Below are 18,754 nucleotides of genomic sequence, written 5' to 3'. Positions count from 1 at the left end.
AGCCTTTCTTTCTTCTTTGCTTCCTGAAAGGAACAGTACCTCAACTGCTTTTTGGATTAGCAGTTTCGGAGCATAGGTACTGGACCTTTACTGGCTCCCAGTCCTCCCTCTTCATTGTTTTGAGTCATATTCATGGCCATATCCAAATCTCTACAATGTCCAGAAGATATAACATGACATAACATAACAAACATTTCGCTCAACTCATTAGGAGTTGTTTCATAGTGTGAGTTGAAGACATGTGTAGAGTGAATCAAAGATGAATACTCCTCTATAAGTATTACTCTCATAGAGTGGGCAGGAGTTTCTTTTCATTCTTAACTCAGACTGTCTTTAATTTACTCCTATATTAGGGTTTTATTTTCCGGTGCCTCGGGAAGTGCCTCGCCGCATGCGATGATACTGAGCTGATCTTACGTTACCTTCGAAAGATGTTCAATTCTACTAAGTTTATTACAACTCCTCACCATGCAGTAAGTATCAAGTGTATTTCTATTCCCCTTAGGTAAAATTTGACCCTGTATGACCAGAACAAGCACATGGAGTCTTAAGGAACTGAAGAACATCTGGGTTATATTGTTCTGGATTGTAACTTCATTAAAGGAGCTTGATGGTAAATTAATGATAACAGGAAACACCTTCCTCACTTAGCACATCCTGTCACCCAAAAGTGTGATATCTACCCCATGGATAGCCAAATCATATCAGAGTGGAAACCCTCCGCAGAGTGGGTGAAGACTAAGCTAGCTGAAACTAGAAGTGTAGTGCCTTTGTTCGGGTTACTACTGCTGCATTTCATCAGGGATTATTTTTGCCTCTTTAGGTGATCCGTCTTGATGGACACAAGTGAATTATTTATATAAATCAAGCTTAATCAATGTAGCAGATAAATGGGATGACGATCTAAAGCTTTGTGAAGCTTTCAGAAAGGCCCAAATAGATAACAGAGCTGTCTGTTTCTACCTGTTGTCAGAGGGGGGCGATTTCTCAAAGAATGAAGGACAGAGCAGAATCTGGTATAATCCCTGCACAGTACCCTTGAGGAAGAGAGGATAAGCATTCCTTCTAAAGAAAATGCACTCCTTCTTCCCAAATGCTTGTGTACTAAAAAGTCCTTGCAGTTTCTTTAGGTGAAAACCAGAAAGAACTAAGTTACAGAACACAAATAGTGACTGAACTCTCATCTTATTGTCTATAGATGTTTCTTCAGTAGCATGGTGAGGACACTCCAGCATAGTTGTATAGGGGGTATCCTTAAATCATGCTTTCTGGAAACTGAATATATTTGCTTTACTAGTGGAGAACCATTTGTAATTGCCAGTTGTAAACACTGAAGGTCCAATCAAGAACCGTATCATTATAATTTCTTTCGAATATGGAATCTCTATTCCTAAATGCCTGTGTTTGGTTAATGTTTCCCTAATGCTGTGAGTTGTCTTTCACTCTTTGCAGGATATAATAATTGGATTTCAAACATGTGCCAAGACTCATCCATTCGAAAGCCGTCGGGTGATTGAAGAGTACAAAGGCTATCTTTTTGCTATTGACCTGGTAAGAACCATGCATCTCTTTTTGTCTCATATTTCCAACTTTCCTCAGCAGTGGCGATTCACATCTATAAAAGTGTAATTTGCAATTAGATAACAGTTTACAAGAAAGAAAAGCAAAAATATGTCTAAAGGCGTAGGTGGTCTACAATACCGAAAACAAAAGAAATTTAAATATTTATTTTGAATGGGCTTATGATACCAAATGCAACAATGTCTTAAATTCACTATAAACAACAAGAACATTCAAACTTTACTTCCTCCTTTGCATTACTCATGACTTCAGAAGTGATAGAGCACAGAGGGAAAGGCTGCCCTCCAAGGCGACTCGCATTTAGGAATCAATACAAGACAGGGTCTAAGACCGGTCCCTGCACTCCGAGGTGGCGGAGTACTCAGGATCAAACACCAGGCCTGGCTAAAGGCTGGGCTCTGTATCCACAGGATACACAATACAGATACATTGAGGAAAGGGGAAGGGCTCTGTTCATAACTCCAGTTGAAATAGTGACTGGCTTAAGCCAGGAGGCAACCTTCACTGGCCCTGGTGTGTTGTGCTACATTCAGGACATCCTGGGGCCGAATAGCAAAGGCAATCTGAGACAAAAGTCTAACTTTACAACTTTTGGTATTCACAGAAGTTATTTATGACTTTTGGTATTCAAAGAGGTCTTTTATGAGTCGTATCTATACGTTTGCAGTCTGGCCGGAATCTTCGCCTCTGTGCCAAACTCTACACACCCAGACCTTACTCTCCGGCTGGGGCCGTACTCTCCAGCTGTGGCATTACTCTCCATTTTGAGTCGTTCTTTCCAGCTCAGGCCGGATGAAGTGTAATAAATGGGCTGGAATGCAAAATTTACAAAAAGGAACATTAGGAACATGTGATAAATTGTAGAGGAGGCCATTTAAAACAGTCTGGCAGGGAAAAGGGTATGGCCAGACACTGCATCATGACCTAGATAAGTTTGCTCCTCTGTATCATGGTACAATTTGTGCTTACCTCAGTGTTGACTGTAGTGCAAACACTACAGTCAACACTTAGGGCGCTCCCCTTAGTGTTGACTGTAGTGTTAATACCAGAGAGTGTGTGTGTGTGTGTGTGAATAAGAGCTACAGTAGGAGTAATGGGACACATTAAAGTTAGGTGCAGTGATAGACTCCAGGTTGTGTATATTGTGCCAATTATGGAACAGTTTTTGTTTAATGTTAGTCTTAGGGATACCTTTATGGCTAGAGATGAAGTATGGGTTTGATACAGGGTATTGGTAAATGATTTTCTTAAGGTTAAGGATACTTTGCAGGATTGAACTAGGTTTAGGTTTATGGAATGTAGGTGTAAATTATGCTGCTAGTGTTAGGGGTTTTGTGTTTGGGTTACATTGCATAAGAGTAATGGGTAATTGATGAGGATAGCGTTATCGTTAGGCATAGGATTTGCAGTTCGTGTACCTGGTTCGTGAATGAGAAAATGAGCTGGGTGTCGGAAGCGTGGAATACTATCCTGAGTCTGTGTTTTCTGACAATGGTGGCAAGAAGGACCATGCAGATGTTGAGGAGCGTGGGGCTGATAGAGGATCCTTGGGGTACTCCGCAGCTGATCTCTGTTGGTTCAGAAAGGAAGGGCGGGAGTCTGATTATTTGAGTTCGGCCGGTGAGAAAGGAATGGATCCATTCCCCTGAATGCCGGCGTCGCAGAGTCTGGCGGTTAGTGCACGGTGGGAGACGGTGTCGAAGGCTGCTGATAGGTCTAGTGGGATGAGGGCAGCCATGTGTCCTTGGTCAAGGAGGGTGAGGATGTCACCCGTGGCGGCTAGTTGGGTAGTCTCATGCGGAGGTTGCTACGGAATACAGATTAGGAAGTGTAGAGGATCGAGTTGGATTCAATAAAGTTCGTGAGCTGGTTGTTGACGATCTTCTGTTTGACTTTGGCTGCGAAGGGGAGGAGAGAGGTGAGAAAGGAACGGATCCATTCCCCTGAATTCCGGCGTCGCAGAGACTGGCGGTTAATGCACAGTGGGAGACGGTGTCGAAGGCTGCTGATAGATCTAATAGGATGAGGGCAGTCATGTGTCCTTGGTCGAGGAGGGTGCGGATGTTGCCCGTGGTGGCTATAAGGGCAGTCTCAGTGCTAAGGTTACTACGTAATACAAATTGGGAAGTGTAGAGGATTGAGTTGGATTCTATAAGTTTGTGAGCTGGTTGTTGACGATCTTCTCGGTGACTTTGGCTGCAAAGGGGAGGAGAACGATGGATCTATAGTTCTGGAGGTTGTCAGCTCTGCGGAGGGCTTCTTGAGGAGGATCTTGACATCAGTGTGTTTCCAATCACCGGGAAACATGCCTGTTTTGAGGGTGCTATAGGGGAGGTGGCTCTGTGGTAGATGTACGTCGGGCTGGGGTCAGTGGGGGCTCCTGAGTGTATGGTTCTCATGGTTTTAGCTGTGTCTTCTGTGGTGACAGGGGTCCATGCGGTGATGGTAGGCTGGTTGGCATTGCTGGTTGTAGGTGTAGTAGCGGTGCCTAGGTTCCGCTGAGTAAGTCCCAGATTTCTACTGCATGTCTGTGCAGGGAGCGTATGCTGAGGAGTATGCAGCTCAGGGAATGGGTGCACTGGCATCCGGTGGGTAGGCACAAATAAATATCACGTAGTCCCAGGTCTTTAAGTGGGCTGGGTCTTGACGGTGCACCAGCAGTACTAAAAAACAGGTGCTGAGATGGGTCCCTATTGGGCTTTTTCATTTGTATAACGTGCCCTTATTATTGCTCTCTCTTTCTAACTCCTGGGGCTAGGTACCCTCTCACACTCCAGTGGATTTGAAAATGCAAAAGCTTATGTGTCCCTTGCCACTGCGTACCTGGGCTCTCTGCAGGAGGGGCCTTTCACTGCAGTGTGGGCCGCACTGAAGCAACCTCTCAATCCGTGTGCCACCTCTTCAATAAAATAGGAACAACGCCTACTTTTCTCAGAACGTAACTGTGGGTCGTAAGGTTGGTATGTGATCGAAAAGAGTGGCAGATTGTAAGGTACTACACTATGAACATTTTGAGAACCATTGGAGTCATTTTACACTCATCTAATTTGAAGAAACCTGTTACATATGTTTCTTTTATTATATTGGATTACACCATATTTGCATGTACATGTGATTTTCCTAGGATTACATTTGTACACATGTGTGCTACTTTGTGTGCATACTCCCAAGGGGAGGATGCCATATTGCACATTTATGTCTGCATCTACAAATTTGTCCACTACCCCTATACCGTGGCCAAAACACACGCAGCCATTTTTGTTGTCAGGCATACTGCTCCCACTTACTCATAAACCACAGTGTCTGCTTGGTCAGTCTATCTTGCTCTATGCCTCACTCTGAGAATGCGAAGAAAACATATATGCATTGGTACAGGCAAAGCCTTGCACCGCTATTCAGGTATCTCTCTGATGGTAAATTACACAGTTAGATTAAGTCATGTTTTTAGGTCTTGGCTTTAGACAGCACACATGAGCTGTCTCAAACCAAGAAATACTGCATCTACTACATAGGCTTCAGCCTGCCCATGGGCTTCCCATTTACTGAAACCTTTGTCACTCTTAAATTCTATCCGCATAATTCCACAGCACACCATGCCACATATTTCCACTACACAACTTCACACTACGCCACACAATTCCACAACAAACAATTTCAATCCAACACTTGCACTACCACCAAACCTGTCATCTCTCTTCCACATACCCACAGCCCCTCTCATCTCTCCCTCACACTCACAGTACCCGCTCTCATCTTGCAATACCACTGCCCTCTCATCCCTCCCTCACATACACTGTCTCCTCTCTATACTGCCTGCTCACACACGCTACCTTCCTGTACCTCCTCACGCTCTGCACTGGTCCACCTCTCGCTTATCCCCATGGGTGCCCCTTCCACTCATGCCTTTTTCTGTCTCTCTCTCTCACTTGTATTCTCTCTCACCCCTATCTCTCGCTCCCTCACACACTCTTACCGCCTCTCTCATATGGTTCTCTTCAGGTCTTGAAGCACAGTTTCTTTCTCGTGCCTTTTCAAAATTTCAATCCCTCAAACCCATCCTCTCCTCCTCTGCTTTGGGTGTCTTCTGCTTACACATGTGGTCCTACTGTATGCATCTGTGGCCTGCGGTTCCCTTCTTTTTGCTACCCTATCTCAATATCAATCACCACTTCCTGCACAAACTACCTATTCCTCTCGATCTTCTTTTCTATCTATTCTGTGCAGCTCTCATCCCTATCTATTCACTATGCCACAACATTCCCTTTCACAAATACACAACACAATTTCAAAACTAACAATGTCCAATACAACCCACATATTTCCACTCTACACCACATACATCCACTTCACTCCAAACCAAAATATATAGGTAAAAGGCATTGTCATGTACGTCAATTGCTCTAAATATCAAAAACCTGAGTCCTAATGTATTGCAAATGCTTGTTAAATTATGCAATCCAATAACTGTTAAAGTCTCTGTGCATTGGCTGAGGGTTATGAAAGGGATAATGTAGATGATCAGTGGCTAATAAAGCAAGACAATGAAAGGCTCAGACTAGATGAAGAGTTTAGAGAAATGCAACAGCACCTACAAAGGCTGAAGTGAGGTGCCTACTTTAACCAATAGTTGTCAATCTAGAAACATGTAATTTGATTCTCTTAGAATACATCAGTCACAACAGCAGTCCCACCTCTTCCTAGGTAACCTAACACTCTACACTGATATTGCATGTATGTATGCATAGATATTTCTATAATCTGAACTTCATAAATATTGTAGTGTTGATGGATGGGCCAGACCATCAAATAGTGTACTCCGTTTGGAGAGGACAGTGGTGGCATGTACTCTACTGACCTGGCAGACATACAGCCAACCATATTGAGGTATTTCTTCCTTCCTGAAAATCCCATGCTAGTTTGTAGGACTTGGGTCAATAATACCAAAAGTTGTGAAGAAATTCAGCCGGCACATCTGCAGGGTCAGCTTTGACTGTGATGTGAACAGATTGGTGGAGATTCATTGCTGCATTTCACCCTAATTCGAGAGTAGCTATTGCACAAGAGATAATTCTTGTTGTATTTCCTGTAGCTGGATAGTAATTTATTTCTTTAAAAAAAATATTTTACTTAGTTTTCAACAATTTTAAGATCACAATACTGTGACACTGCTTCGCCATCCACCTGATTCTCCCCTTTCTTAATATCCCATTTAGTTCCAAAATACCATGAAGTAGACCACAGTCAAGTCCACTGCAACCAGTTCGGTGCTCTATAGAGGGGTCTGTGCCCCAGTAAACTGTGTGCTTTTCCCCCAACAACTTCCTATGGGTGGGCCGCTCTGGGTATTTTGTGATGCGCTTTTTACTGTCCCCAGATGTTATCATACTTTTGTGGTCCCCCTCTGGACCTATTCACTGCTTCCTCAGCTGAAAAGAAGAAATCCATCCCTCTTAGCCACTTTGAGATTGGGAGGGCCCCCCGGATCCTCAATGGCCCGCTATGTGATGTTTAGCCAAAAAACAACTGATCCCAACCATCAGTTTTTGTCCCCTTACCTGTCCCAACCCGGGAATAAGTTCTGTGTAAATTGCATTCAGCTTTGAGATGGTCAGAGAACATCATATGGTGTGTCTGCCAGACGTCTCCCAATTTAGAGATCCCCAACTTATTTCAGTGCACTTGAGCCCTACTGTTCTCCATAGCCATGTACCCTTCCACAATGGCTTCTTCCTAGTGGGCACCCTCCACTTTCATATCCATTGCAATGCCTCTTTCCAGCTAATCACTGGAATGGCTGGAATGGCCGGGGGAGTGGGTAGGAGGGACTCCCCATACAGCCAAAACCCTGGTGCTTGCCTGGTAAAGTCCATGTGCGTCTCGTAGTGGGTCCCCGTGCACCAAATATCCAATCAATAACCACAACCAGCTGGGCAGCCCAGTAAAGTAATACAGTCTGATGTCTACTGCCCCTAGTCCACCATCATAAGGGGATTTTATGCAGTTCTTATGGGAGATTCACAGCAACGATCCTCGCTACTTGTTGCTATTGAAGTTGGCCTCTAGGGTTGTAAAAAAAAGGCTAGGGATTTTGTGGGGGTAGTGTTGCAAAACATACAACAGCTGTGACCAGGCCACAATTTTGAAGAGGGCTATAGACCCCATCATGATCAGGGGGAGAGAGTTCCATCTTGCCATATGTCCCTTAATTTTGCATGTCAAAGGGGTTATATTCCTGCCCTAGCGTTCCTCTGGGTCTCTTGATAAGAGCATGCCTCAGTGTTTGAAATTGGCTTTCTGGTTGGCACAGGTACGCACCCTGTCCAAGCAGAAGCCATAATCCTGGTCAGGATAAGCAAGATACACACTAAAAGATAACCTGTGCTCAGCTTGGCACAGAACACTCAGGGGTATCCAAAGAGACAATGTGCAAAGTATGTGTGCAACACACACACATGCACAGTAACACAATGAATACACCACAACAAGACTCTAGACAGGTTTAGAAAATGATAGACAATTATATTATAACCAAAACAAGCCTAAAATGACAAAAATCCAATGTATAGAAGTTGAGATATATAACATTTTTAAATGAATAAATGCATTAAAGCACCTAGAAGCAAGCAGCTCTAAAAAGGTTACTTCAGGTTGCGCTGTATCGGGTCAAAGTTCAGGCCAAACGCGTGGAAGCGCAGGCCAGCTACAGAACCCCGGCAGGAAGAAGTGAAAAAAGTACCTTTCCTGGTCTCAAACAGTGAGATGTGTTGATCTGCTCCACGTAGTGAAGGCGATACGTCAGTTCTGAAAATGGGTGGTAGATGTGTTGAGTGATGTGCCACATCGGATTCTGCGACACAGTCGAGGGGATGCATCGATCTTACCAAGCTGCCGCCGAGGCGATACGCAGTCTAATGTATCGATCTCTGAGGGCAAAGCGCTAGTTCTGATGCGCTGTGCCCATTTTACTCCTGCAACTGGTTGATGCGCCAGTTCGGTTAAACACAGACATACAATTCATCAAATTCCATGCTGCAAGTGTCTGGGCCACTTCCAGTGAGTTCAGGTACTGGAGCAGGGATAGAGACTTTGATGTCCCTCAGTCTCATGCAATAGGAGGCCAGCCAACAAGCCCTTGGAGATCACTTGGAGGATAGGCAGAGCCCAGCTCTCCTTCAGGGCAGTCAGAGAAAAGCAGACAGCAGAGAAACACCAGAGAAAAGCAGGCGTTCCAAGCCTGCAAGCCAAAGATAAGTCATTTAAGCAGAACAGCAGTCCTTCTGACATAGATTCAGTTCAAGATCCAGAAGTGCCTGATTTTGAGTGGGGCGTGTTGGTCAGAGACCCAGACTTATAGCCAAAAGTGCCTTTGATGCTGGTTCGTGAATTCAAAGCAGCTCTCTGAAGTGCACAGCTTCCTCTTTCAGCCCAGTCCTGTCCTCCAGGCTATCTATAGGGGATAATCAGTCCTTTGTGTGGGGACAGGCCACTGCCTATTCAAGTAAAGTGTTAGACCCTCTGTTGCACTCTGCCCAGGTAAGGCCATCAGAATACAAATGCATGTTGATGGCTACTCAGACACACCTATCTTTTCTGGGTTGTGGCTGTCAAGAGGGAATGCAAAAAGTGTAGCTGTCACTTACTCCAATTATTGGAGATGGGCTGTCAGGCACACAACGCAGTATGTGCAGATAAATGTCTACTTTCTTATTGTGAACAAAGCAAACACAAGGAAATGATGTACGGAGCGCTGACACTTTTCAGACACTCACCCCCTGTCACAGATTGGGATGAATGCATCATCATTCTTTAGCTCACTTCGCCACTTCAGTTCAGACCCAGCTACATGCAAATCAGTCTTGAACCTGGCTTGGCAGTTCAGGCTGGACTGCTCCCATAAGGAACAGGGTCAAGACTGATTTGCATATGGCTGGGTCCAAACTGGGGTGGTGTGGTAAGCAAAAGAATGATAGATTAAACCCAGATCCTTGTGACCGGGGGTGAATGTTTGCATTGTCCAGCATTCTGTCCAGCAATTGTTTCTTTTGCATACTTTCTTAAAGCATAGCGGCATTTCTAAAATAGCAATGTTAAATTCAACTTCACCAGTAAGTAGGATTTATCACTACCATTCCAAACATACGAAACACAAAAAAGCCTCATTGTAGTGAAAAGTGAAATATGCTGTTTGTCACTATCAGGACACGCAAAACAGAAAAGTACATGTCCTACGTTTTACTTGCATACACTGTGCCCTTAGGGCTACATAGGGCCTACCTTAGGGGTGACTTATAAGTAATAAAGGGGGAGTTTAAGGCTTAGTAAGTAGTTCTAAATGCCAAATCAAAGTAGCATTAAACTGCAAACACAGGCACTGCAGTTGCAGGCCTGAGAGAGGTTTGAAAGGCTTCTTCTGTTGGTGGCACGATCAGAGCTGCATCCCACTAGTAGCACTACATTTACAGGCCCTGGGTATATGATATACCACCTTACAGGGACTTACAAGTTAAATAAACAGGTCGATTAAGTATACACCAATTATACACATGTTTAAGGAAGAAGCACATGCTCTTTAGCACTGATTCAGAGTGGTAAAGCGCTCAGAGTCTTAGGACCAACAATAGATTCAGCCAAATGTGGAGGCAAAAAGATTGGGGAAGACCACCCTCGGGCTGACAGGTCAAACACCAACTATTTAAGTGCTCCAGATCACCTGGAAGTAACTCTGGAGGAATGGCACCACAGGGATTATGACTGATTTCCCCCAGTTCACTCTCAGGCCTGTTTCTTCTTTGTAGATTTCTAGAATGCAAATCAGCTGTAGGATCAGTTGGTTTAGGTGCTGAATATAAAGGAGGACATCATACCACATACAAAGAGATGCAGTACCCTAATTCTACACCCCACCTCAAGCCCCAAACCTGCGCATCCCCCGATCTATTTGGCCAGTGTTTCAATCACAAGAGCGAACAGGAGAGTAGACAGCAGGTGATATAGTAATAGTAATAGTAATAGGGGCATTTATATAGCGCTGGGTTTTTACGCGCACCGGAGTGTCCCCGTGCTTAGACCGCTGCGAAACCCTTCCTGGCTTCCCTGAGAGATGGTCCCTTAATGGGTATCTCCGGGGTGAGACCAGGCATCCCCGGCGGTCTGATGGGGCCGTTAGTTAAGATGAGGCAAGCTAGTGCCCAGAGTTGCCGAGTGTGATCGCTGATCAGAGTGGGCACCGAGGCGAGAGAATTATCGAGTCCGCTGACCCTGGTCCTAGAAACCTGCCGCGTCGGGAATCGAACCCTGGTCCCGGGCCGTCCTCTGCTCTCGGGTCTGCCGCCTCTAACCAGTGAGCCACACTACTTCACTAGTAGCCCTGCCAGTGGCCTCTGCCTAGCTGGACTGTTGTGAGTAAATGGTGTTCACTCTGACCCTATCACATGGCACTGTGTATAACATCTTTACAGACTGAAGGACTTTAGGGCCAAAATTAATCTTTTCCATGATGCGTGGAGGAAAGGTCATTCAATTGAGTCGAAGGCCTTCTCTAAGTCCAGTTGCATTACTAGGAATCTCACCTGTTTCAGTACCCTGGTGCTACGGCCTTTGCAAATATTTTGGTTTAAATATTACTTAGGGGAATCAGGCTGTAAAATGCACAGTCTGTAGGTGGCCTATATGGTTTGGGGAAAACTACAACTGAGGCCCCCTAGATATGATAGGGAATTATCATAGCTGTACCTGCAGCTTCGACCATTGTAAAGAAGTGAGAGAGTAGTGTTGGTGTAACCTTTTCTGCACTTGAACCGGGCACCTTCTCAGAATGCATCTCCTGCAAGGCTGAAAATAATTCCTCCTTCGACAGAGGTGCATCCAAGTCCTGCAGCATGATCAGGTCCGCAGCTATGGGGTGTTGTTGCTCCACGTGCCCGACGTGTTTGATTGGTAAAGTTTCTCATAGTAATGTGTGCAGTCATTGCCGATTGCCTCAGCAACATTTGTCACCTCACCGTCGGGCCCCGTGTCTATGGGACAAACCTGTCTGCCAGAGTTGGTTGCATACCTGTGTAGCAATGTTCCCATATTCTCGCTGTTTTTGAGAATCGGACACTGCTGCCCATGCAGGGTCTGCTATTGTGTTCCCCTGAAGAACTGCTTTCCTTCCCTCCCACAATGTGATTGGGGAGACATCTGTTGTGGCGTTTGTTCTGAGGTAAAGTTATATCTTTACCTTCATGTGTTCCAAAAATCTAACATACTTCAGTCACCCAACCTGAAGGTTTCAGTGCGTATTAGACCTAGGCATCCCCAATTAGTTAAATCGGTCAGTGGTCCAATGGTACCCTTCTGAGAAATCGGAGTCCAGCAGTGAAAATAATACATACTGACTAGTTCTTTGCTTTCCATTGATTGCAAAGCATCAGGGACTCCACCCATGGCACCAGGGTTGAGCCTCTCTTTTCACATCAAGTTGTGGGTGCATGACATTATTGAAGTGGCCTGCTACAATAAGGTCCCACTCCGAGACTGTGGTGATAACTGTCATCAGATCTTTCATTGTGGTCGCCTGCAGGTTCGGTGAAATATGCACAGACACTACCATCCATAGGATGCCATTCAGAAATTGAGTAACCACCAAATATCTATCCATGGTGTCTCAGATAGCATGCGTGACCATCAGGGGAAAGGTAACTCTTGTTGAGCACCTAGTAAACCCTGCATGATATACGCAGTTAAAGCCATGCTGTACCAAAAAGGAACCCCTACTCCCAAGCAAATATGTCTCTTGCAACAATAGAACCACCAGGGTCAGCTTGTGGACCTGTTGAGAATTGTTGTGCATTTTATTTTATCCAGCAACCCACTGACATTGCAAGACAACAGCTTTTAGTGGATGGTTTTGTTGTCAGAGGTCTTGGCGAGTCGTTGAGCCCGTTTGACTAGGGTCCGTGGCCGTGTAATGTGTCTTGCTTGAGGCATAGTGTTGCAACCGAAATCAGCCCTATAGTACGCAACTTCAGGCGCGGCTGGCACAGGTAACAGCGGTGGGGTGTGAAGGGGTGGGAGGGATGAAGTCGGCAGAAAGTAATCACCATAGTTTTGTGTAGCTTCGCTCCAAGCAAGCCCCTCTATCTGGAGGCAATGTGTCTCTTCTCCATAAGTGAATGAGACAACATTTGTAGCTATACATGGAGGAAAGGAAGGAAGGGTACCAAAATTCTCCTGTCTGAGGAGGATGCTCTACGTCTGTCCTCTGGTTGTGACCAGAGTTGCCCTCCTATCAGTCTGCTACACTTCTTCTTAGGGTGGGATGGTTGACCCCCTACAGTCTCCCGAGATGTCATTGGCTCCTTTGTTTATATGGGCAGTTATTTCCTCTCCACTGCTCACTCCCAGGCCTCTTCCGGGCTCTCAAAGAAAATGGTTCTCCACTGTGACATTAATTTCAATTTGGCAGGTTATATCAGCATATATTGAATGTCCACAGCCCTGACTTTCTACTTAATCTCTAAGAAAGATTTACAAAGGAGCTGCACTTTAGTTGTGTAATAAGGGAAGAGTATAACCCTGGAGTTGGTGCAATGGATGTCTAGATGTTGGCGTACCTGCCACAGGATATATTATCAGTTCACAAAGTTCAGTACCCTGATGACAATGGCTCTAGTGGGTCCCCCCCCCGGTGGAGGCCTTAGGGCAACCACCCGGTGTGCCCTTTCCAGAACAAAGTAGGGGGAAAACTCACAATCCAGGATCCATGAGGAATTTCTCTGGGTGCTGGTTTTACATGCCCTCTGGGAGGCCCACCAGCCATAAGGGCAGAGGAGGGTCACCCCCTACACCTGATACAGGGAACATCTGCCTACGCTGGTCCAGGACAGGGGCCACGCCCTCTATCCTCTTGAGACACCACAGTGAGGTGGAGTATTGCTGTACTTGTTTGACCGTCCAAGCCCAGTGTTTGCTGTAGTAGTCTCCCAGGATCTCTGGGCTCCTGGGGGGTCACCTCCTGAGGGGGAAGCTGTGTGCCCATCTCCTACCTTTGGGGTGAGACGTCATGTGCGGGTTTTCACCCACCCAGGCTGCAATCGTTGTCCTGGATTCTCATGTTGCTCAGTCTGTCTCATCTACCCTCGTCAGCCAATTTGGCTGGGCTGTCACAAGCCCATGTGGCTGCCTAAAGGTGAAAGGGGGTCCCTACCTCTCTTCTCCATGTGACTGTTTCTTCTGACTCGCTGTGCCCCAAGAGTGAATGCTGATGTAAACGTGGGTCGCTGCTGTGGGATTGCAGCTCCAGGTTGTGTTCGTTAGCGTCATGCCAGTCTCACGGCAGGGCGTTGTTTGCCTAATGCGTTTCTCTTGTCCCCGGCTTGGGTAAGCTGAAGGGGAAAAGCGCGGAGGCCGCCTCATGGATTTTTGCCTCAGAGAAAAGGTTGCCCCATAGTCAGCTCTTCCAGGATGCAGTTGCAGTCCTGGCTACTTATAGCGCCCAGCCCATCTCCTCCACTTTAAGGTACCCATTCCGCTATTACGAGCTACCGCTTGGAAGTGAAAACAGCTTTGTCCCACACCCCGGCTAATCAGCTGTCTTCTCTCCCTCGCTCATCCCAGGAATCGATGCAAAGGGGGGTTTGCCACGGTGGGTTCACAGCTCCAGGTGGAGTTTGCCACCGGCAGGCCATCTCTCGGCAGGCCATACGCACACCCATGTTGTCGATCACCAAAATGATCTCTCTCATCCCGGGCTCCCTGGATGGGCCAAAGGGGGTGAATATGAGGGCCATTTTTCAGGTGCTTGCAACCGAAAAAAGGTCGCCTAAGGGTCGGATTCAGCACGATTCTCAGAGCAGACACCAGATTGTTAAAAATGTGGCCACAATCCTAGGGTGCTTGCCCCCCCCCCCCCCCCCCCCCCCAGTAATTTCTTCCCTGATGCTCTTTACAATGTAGTTGAGGAGAGTGATATGTCAATGGTAGATGATCCCTTTGGAGCCAGGATGGTATTCATCAATAAGGTAGAAAATGTATTGTTTAGGAGTCATATAAGATTTCTTGAGTAAAGAGCAGGGTGAGCACTTCTAGTAGCAGTACACTTGTACACTACCAGCTCACCATTATTCACTATTTCTGCATCTTTGATCTATTACTCACAAATAGAAACATTTCACTCACACATATCTTCTACTTTAAAAGGTGATGAACACAAGGTGCTATGGATGTGAAATGCCAAAATAGGAAGCAAGCATAGTATGCAGTTACTTGTACAATTTTTTTTCTCCATTTTTAGTTGTTTGAGGTGTGCAGCGTTTCATGACTTAGTTCCATCTCTGGAACTTATAACAGTCCACATTTGTTGACAATGGTCTTGGTAATGCTGATCTTTTTTATTATATTTTCAGTATCCATATAAACTACTTGAAGAAGTAACACCACCGGAACACAGAGATGCCTTCAACATCCCCACCTTAGCAGCTGAGAAACATGTGAGTCTTCTTTAAAATACCATAACATCATGTTTATGTGCCTCCTCTCTCGGACTCTGTTTCTTCCATTCCATCTTCACAAATCAAAGTAAATCTGCAAGATATCACAGGAATAACTGCCTGTGGAAAATGCACTCCATTCTCAGAAACAAAGGAATTCTTTACGATACTAGCAAGGAGTGAATGGTGTAGCAACTCAATCTGTCTCTCAGCCACTGGTACCCTTAGAAAGCTAGAGCTGATTTCTTAATTTCAAAGACGGTTTTAGTGCATAGAGTAAACAGTTGGAATCTATCTCCTGCTGGTAACAGGGATTTATTAAAACAATTGTCTTGACTACTAGACAAACCTCTTCTGTGAGAGATGAGAAAACAATACACTGGGTTGATCCTACTTGTGGACAAACAAGAACTTATGGGCTCAAAAATTCCATTTCACTCTAGGATCAAATTTTGCCTCACTTCTAAACTAGACAAAGGAAACAGCTGGCATTGGCTTTGAGCAAAGAATAAAAAAATCTTCTCTTAAAAAATTGGTCACTCCCAGATTTCGCAGGTGCAAGTGGGGTGGCCGCTCCGTTTCTGTGGCAGCCGTAAAACTCTGGAAATCTTTGCCCCTTCTGATATCCAAGGCAGAGTCCCTTCAGGTCTTTAGGAAGCTCTTGAAGACCTGGGACCAGATGCATGACCCATTTTTGCATGCACAAATGGGTTAGCGACCTGTTTGCACATGCAAAATCTAATAGGGCCATGTACAAACCCTATTTAGCAAGTAGCAATTTATTTGCAATTTGATAAATAGGATTTGCAACTCACAATTAGGATGGGGCATTCCGAGGGTGTCCCTTCCTAATTGCGATTTGCTACCCTATGTAAGGATGTTTTGCGATTGCAATTGCAGTCCCAAAACACTCACAATTTACCGCCCTCTTCAAGAGGGTGATAATGCACTCTCAAATGAGAAGGTGTCCCCAGGGGACCCTTCCACTTTGCAAATGCAGGGGAAAACAAAAACGTTAATTTGTAAACACATCCAGTTTTCCTTTAAGGAAAAGGAAAAGGGGCTGGATTTTAAAAAAAACTGCTTTATTGAAAAGCAGTCCCAGACATGGAGGTCTTCTAAGTCGAGCAAGTCGCCATACCTTTGAAGGCCAGCCATTCTTACTGGGGTCGCAAACTGCGAGTGCCTCATGAATACTGATGAGGCATGTATTGTGCAACCCCATTGGGAATCACAAACAGTGTCTCTGACACTGTTGTACATGGCATTTAGCAACTCGCAAATTGCGACTCAAAATTGAGCGTAATTTGCAGGTCGCTAAATGCCCCGGTCGTACATCTGGCCCCTGGTTATTTGCCTCCTAGCAGGTTGTTGTTGCTGTCACTTCTCCCTGTTCACTTAGCGCCTTGACACCAGCTGGTATAAGTGCGCTTTATAAATACTATCCTATCGTATTACCTAGGATCAACCAGTTTTGCCATTTTAGAGAGAAATATATCAACAGTTTTACAAGTCTAAATAGCCTTCTTGTTTCCATTCTCTCTATCTATCAGCTTGAGAACATGATCAAAATGATGAACAGCACTCTCAGGTTGTGCGAGTTCATACTATCTACAGAGGGCGAGGTAAGATTTTGATGCTTTTTTCTGTCAATGTGAGAGAGAGTGTGAGTACTATCCAATTGAAAGAATCACACAACTAACCGTTACTAATCAATGTGGTCTCTGGAATGTAATGTAAATGGAAGGTGGATTTGTAAAGCAGTGCTTATCACCCATGAGGGTATTTTTCCACAAATAAATGTTTGGCTTGTTTAGAAGGATCAAATATAACACATGGTGCTGCGCGGTGGCAAACGTTAACTACTCACCTGATTGTTTCACCCAAGTGTTATATTGGTACTAGAGAGGCAGAACGTCTTGTGAGAACAGCATTAATATGTGATGAAACAGCAAAATAGTATTATCACAGAATGCACTACATTATGTTGCATCATTTTCACTGTGTTCAATAATTTGGCCTTCCAAATGTGTCTCTGAACATGAATATTGTGAGGCACTAATATCATTGACAAAAAGTCAAGAGACAAAATGTCAAAAGGTATTTGCATAGATTTTCTGTACCTAATTCCACATCTGTGTACCAAAAAAAACATACACATATATCTTCATTTATGTGGCGTTAATAATGGCAAATGTATACATCCCTCTGTGCATTTACCATTCGATATTTTGTCCCTCTATATTGTGTCCACTGTTTTACTGTGCCACAATATTCTTGTCCTAGATATTAAAGAATACAATCGGCCCTTCATAGTCTTAGAATTCCAGAACCACTTCTGATGGAAGACATTTGATTAATGTTTTAAATTACATTACAGTTGGGTGTGTAGAAAAAGAAGTAACTGCATAGGTTTTCAAGAGTCTTGGGAAAAAGTTAAATCAACATACGACATGGAGAGACTGAGGCTCACATCCCAATGGTGCTGTAGAAGGAGCGTTTCTGGGGTAGGGTCATTCAAAGCAGTCCTCATCATATAAGAAACACATATATGTTGATTAAGATTGGGTGCAAAACCTTTCAAAAGAGAAAGACTTTGTTTATATGAATTAATTACATGCATCATGTGAGAATAGAGCTCCCAAGAGCTTGACTGTCATCCCTATATGGATGCTTTGGGATTGCCACAGAAGAGCAAAATAATTCAGCAAATCTAGTTCAGATGCAAGGGGGGCCCGATGGGTAAGTAACATTATCTGCCCCCTAGAGTCCAAGACTGGTGTTTATCAGGTCGCGGTCAGATTGTTATAAATAATCTGAATGAGTACAAAACTCCTACTGGCTGTTTAGAGACTTCAAAGAGTAGTAGAATTCTGTGGAGTAGCTCCTGAGTGGGAGAGGTTGTGACACTGGAGAAGAGATGAGGCCGCTACTGGAGTACAATATTGTATGGAAGCACATTTTTATGAACTGTCTTACCTCTTGTAGTGTTTAAAGAGGCATAATCTCTTCCCAGCTAACTCCCCCTTTACCTTACTTAAAGTTATTTAAATTCTTTGCAAGCCAACATTTAAAGCAAGGCAAAAGATATTTTATGAGCTCATGGTGCCTCCACGTTGCTTGCTAGACTGTGAGGATGGGCAATTGCCTACTTTACCAATCTGACCTTGTACCTTTCAACTTTCAGGTTCCAGCCGAAATGCCATCTTTCGATTCTGACCACTGTGACTGATATCACTGATCACATTTATGGAGGATCCCTCACCATTTCCTTTCTTTACATATTTATTTAAATAAACATTTATTATATACCTATTTATGTATTCCATATTTATTTGTTTTATTCAACAGCAAATGTTATACCTCCATTGATATCTTTTTTTAGTATTGTATTTATTAACCACTTATTGATGCCTTATTATTAACTTGTATTATATTATAAAACTCAATACAAATTTTCAACACAAAAAATATGTGTAATGTGAATGTTCTTACCCACACTTAACTGAAGGTAAACATTGTCCATTTTTTGTTTGTTATGCATTTTAAGGTGCCCTTGGAACATAATAAATTAAATAAAGAAAATCCATACTCTTGCCTTTAATGAGAGCTATCATATATTCTTGGCTACATGACTGGCATAATCCTTCAAGATAGAGTTTTAAAACTAAGTAGGTGTGGGGCATATTGCAACACTCTTG

At 44.3% G+C, this 18,754-nt stretch overlaps 1 protein-coding gene across 1 annotated transcript in view; it reads left to right on the top strand.

Moving 5' to 3' along the window:
• Positions 1 to 18,285, top strand: part of LOC147749192 (maestro heat-like repeat-containing protein family member 1) — a 38,705-nt gene extending 20,420 nt beyond the window's left edge. Inside the window, exons 10-14 of the mRNA XM_086936548.1 lie at positions 354 to 473; positions 1,453 to 1,551; positions 14,970 to 15,053; positions 16,607 to 16,678; positions 18,241 to 18,285. Coding sequence (XP_086792674.1) covers positions 354 to 473; positions 1,453 to 1,551; positions 14,970 to 15,053; positions 16,607 to 16,678; positions 18,241 to 18,285 — 420 coding nt within the window. The remainder of the gene's footprint in view (positions 1 to 353; positions 474 to 1,452; positions 1,552 to 14,969; positions 15,054 to 16,606; positions 16,679 to 18,240) is intronic.
• Positions 18,286 to 18,754: the final 469 nt, after the last annotated feature.

Source organism: Lissotriton vulgaris, chromosome 1_1, assembly GCF_964263255.1.
Source record: "Lissotriton vulgaris chromosome 1_1, aLisVul1.2, whole genome shotgun sequence".
Classification (NCBI taxonomy): domain Eukaryota; kingdom Metazoa; phylum Chordata; class Amphibia; order Caudata; family Salamandridae; genus Lissotriton; species Lissotriton vulgaris.
Note: the sequence above shows the minus strand (reverse complement) of the source record. Positions and strands in the feature narration are given on the sequence as shown.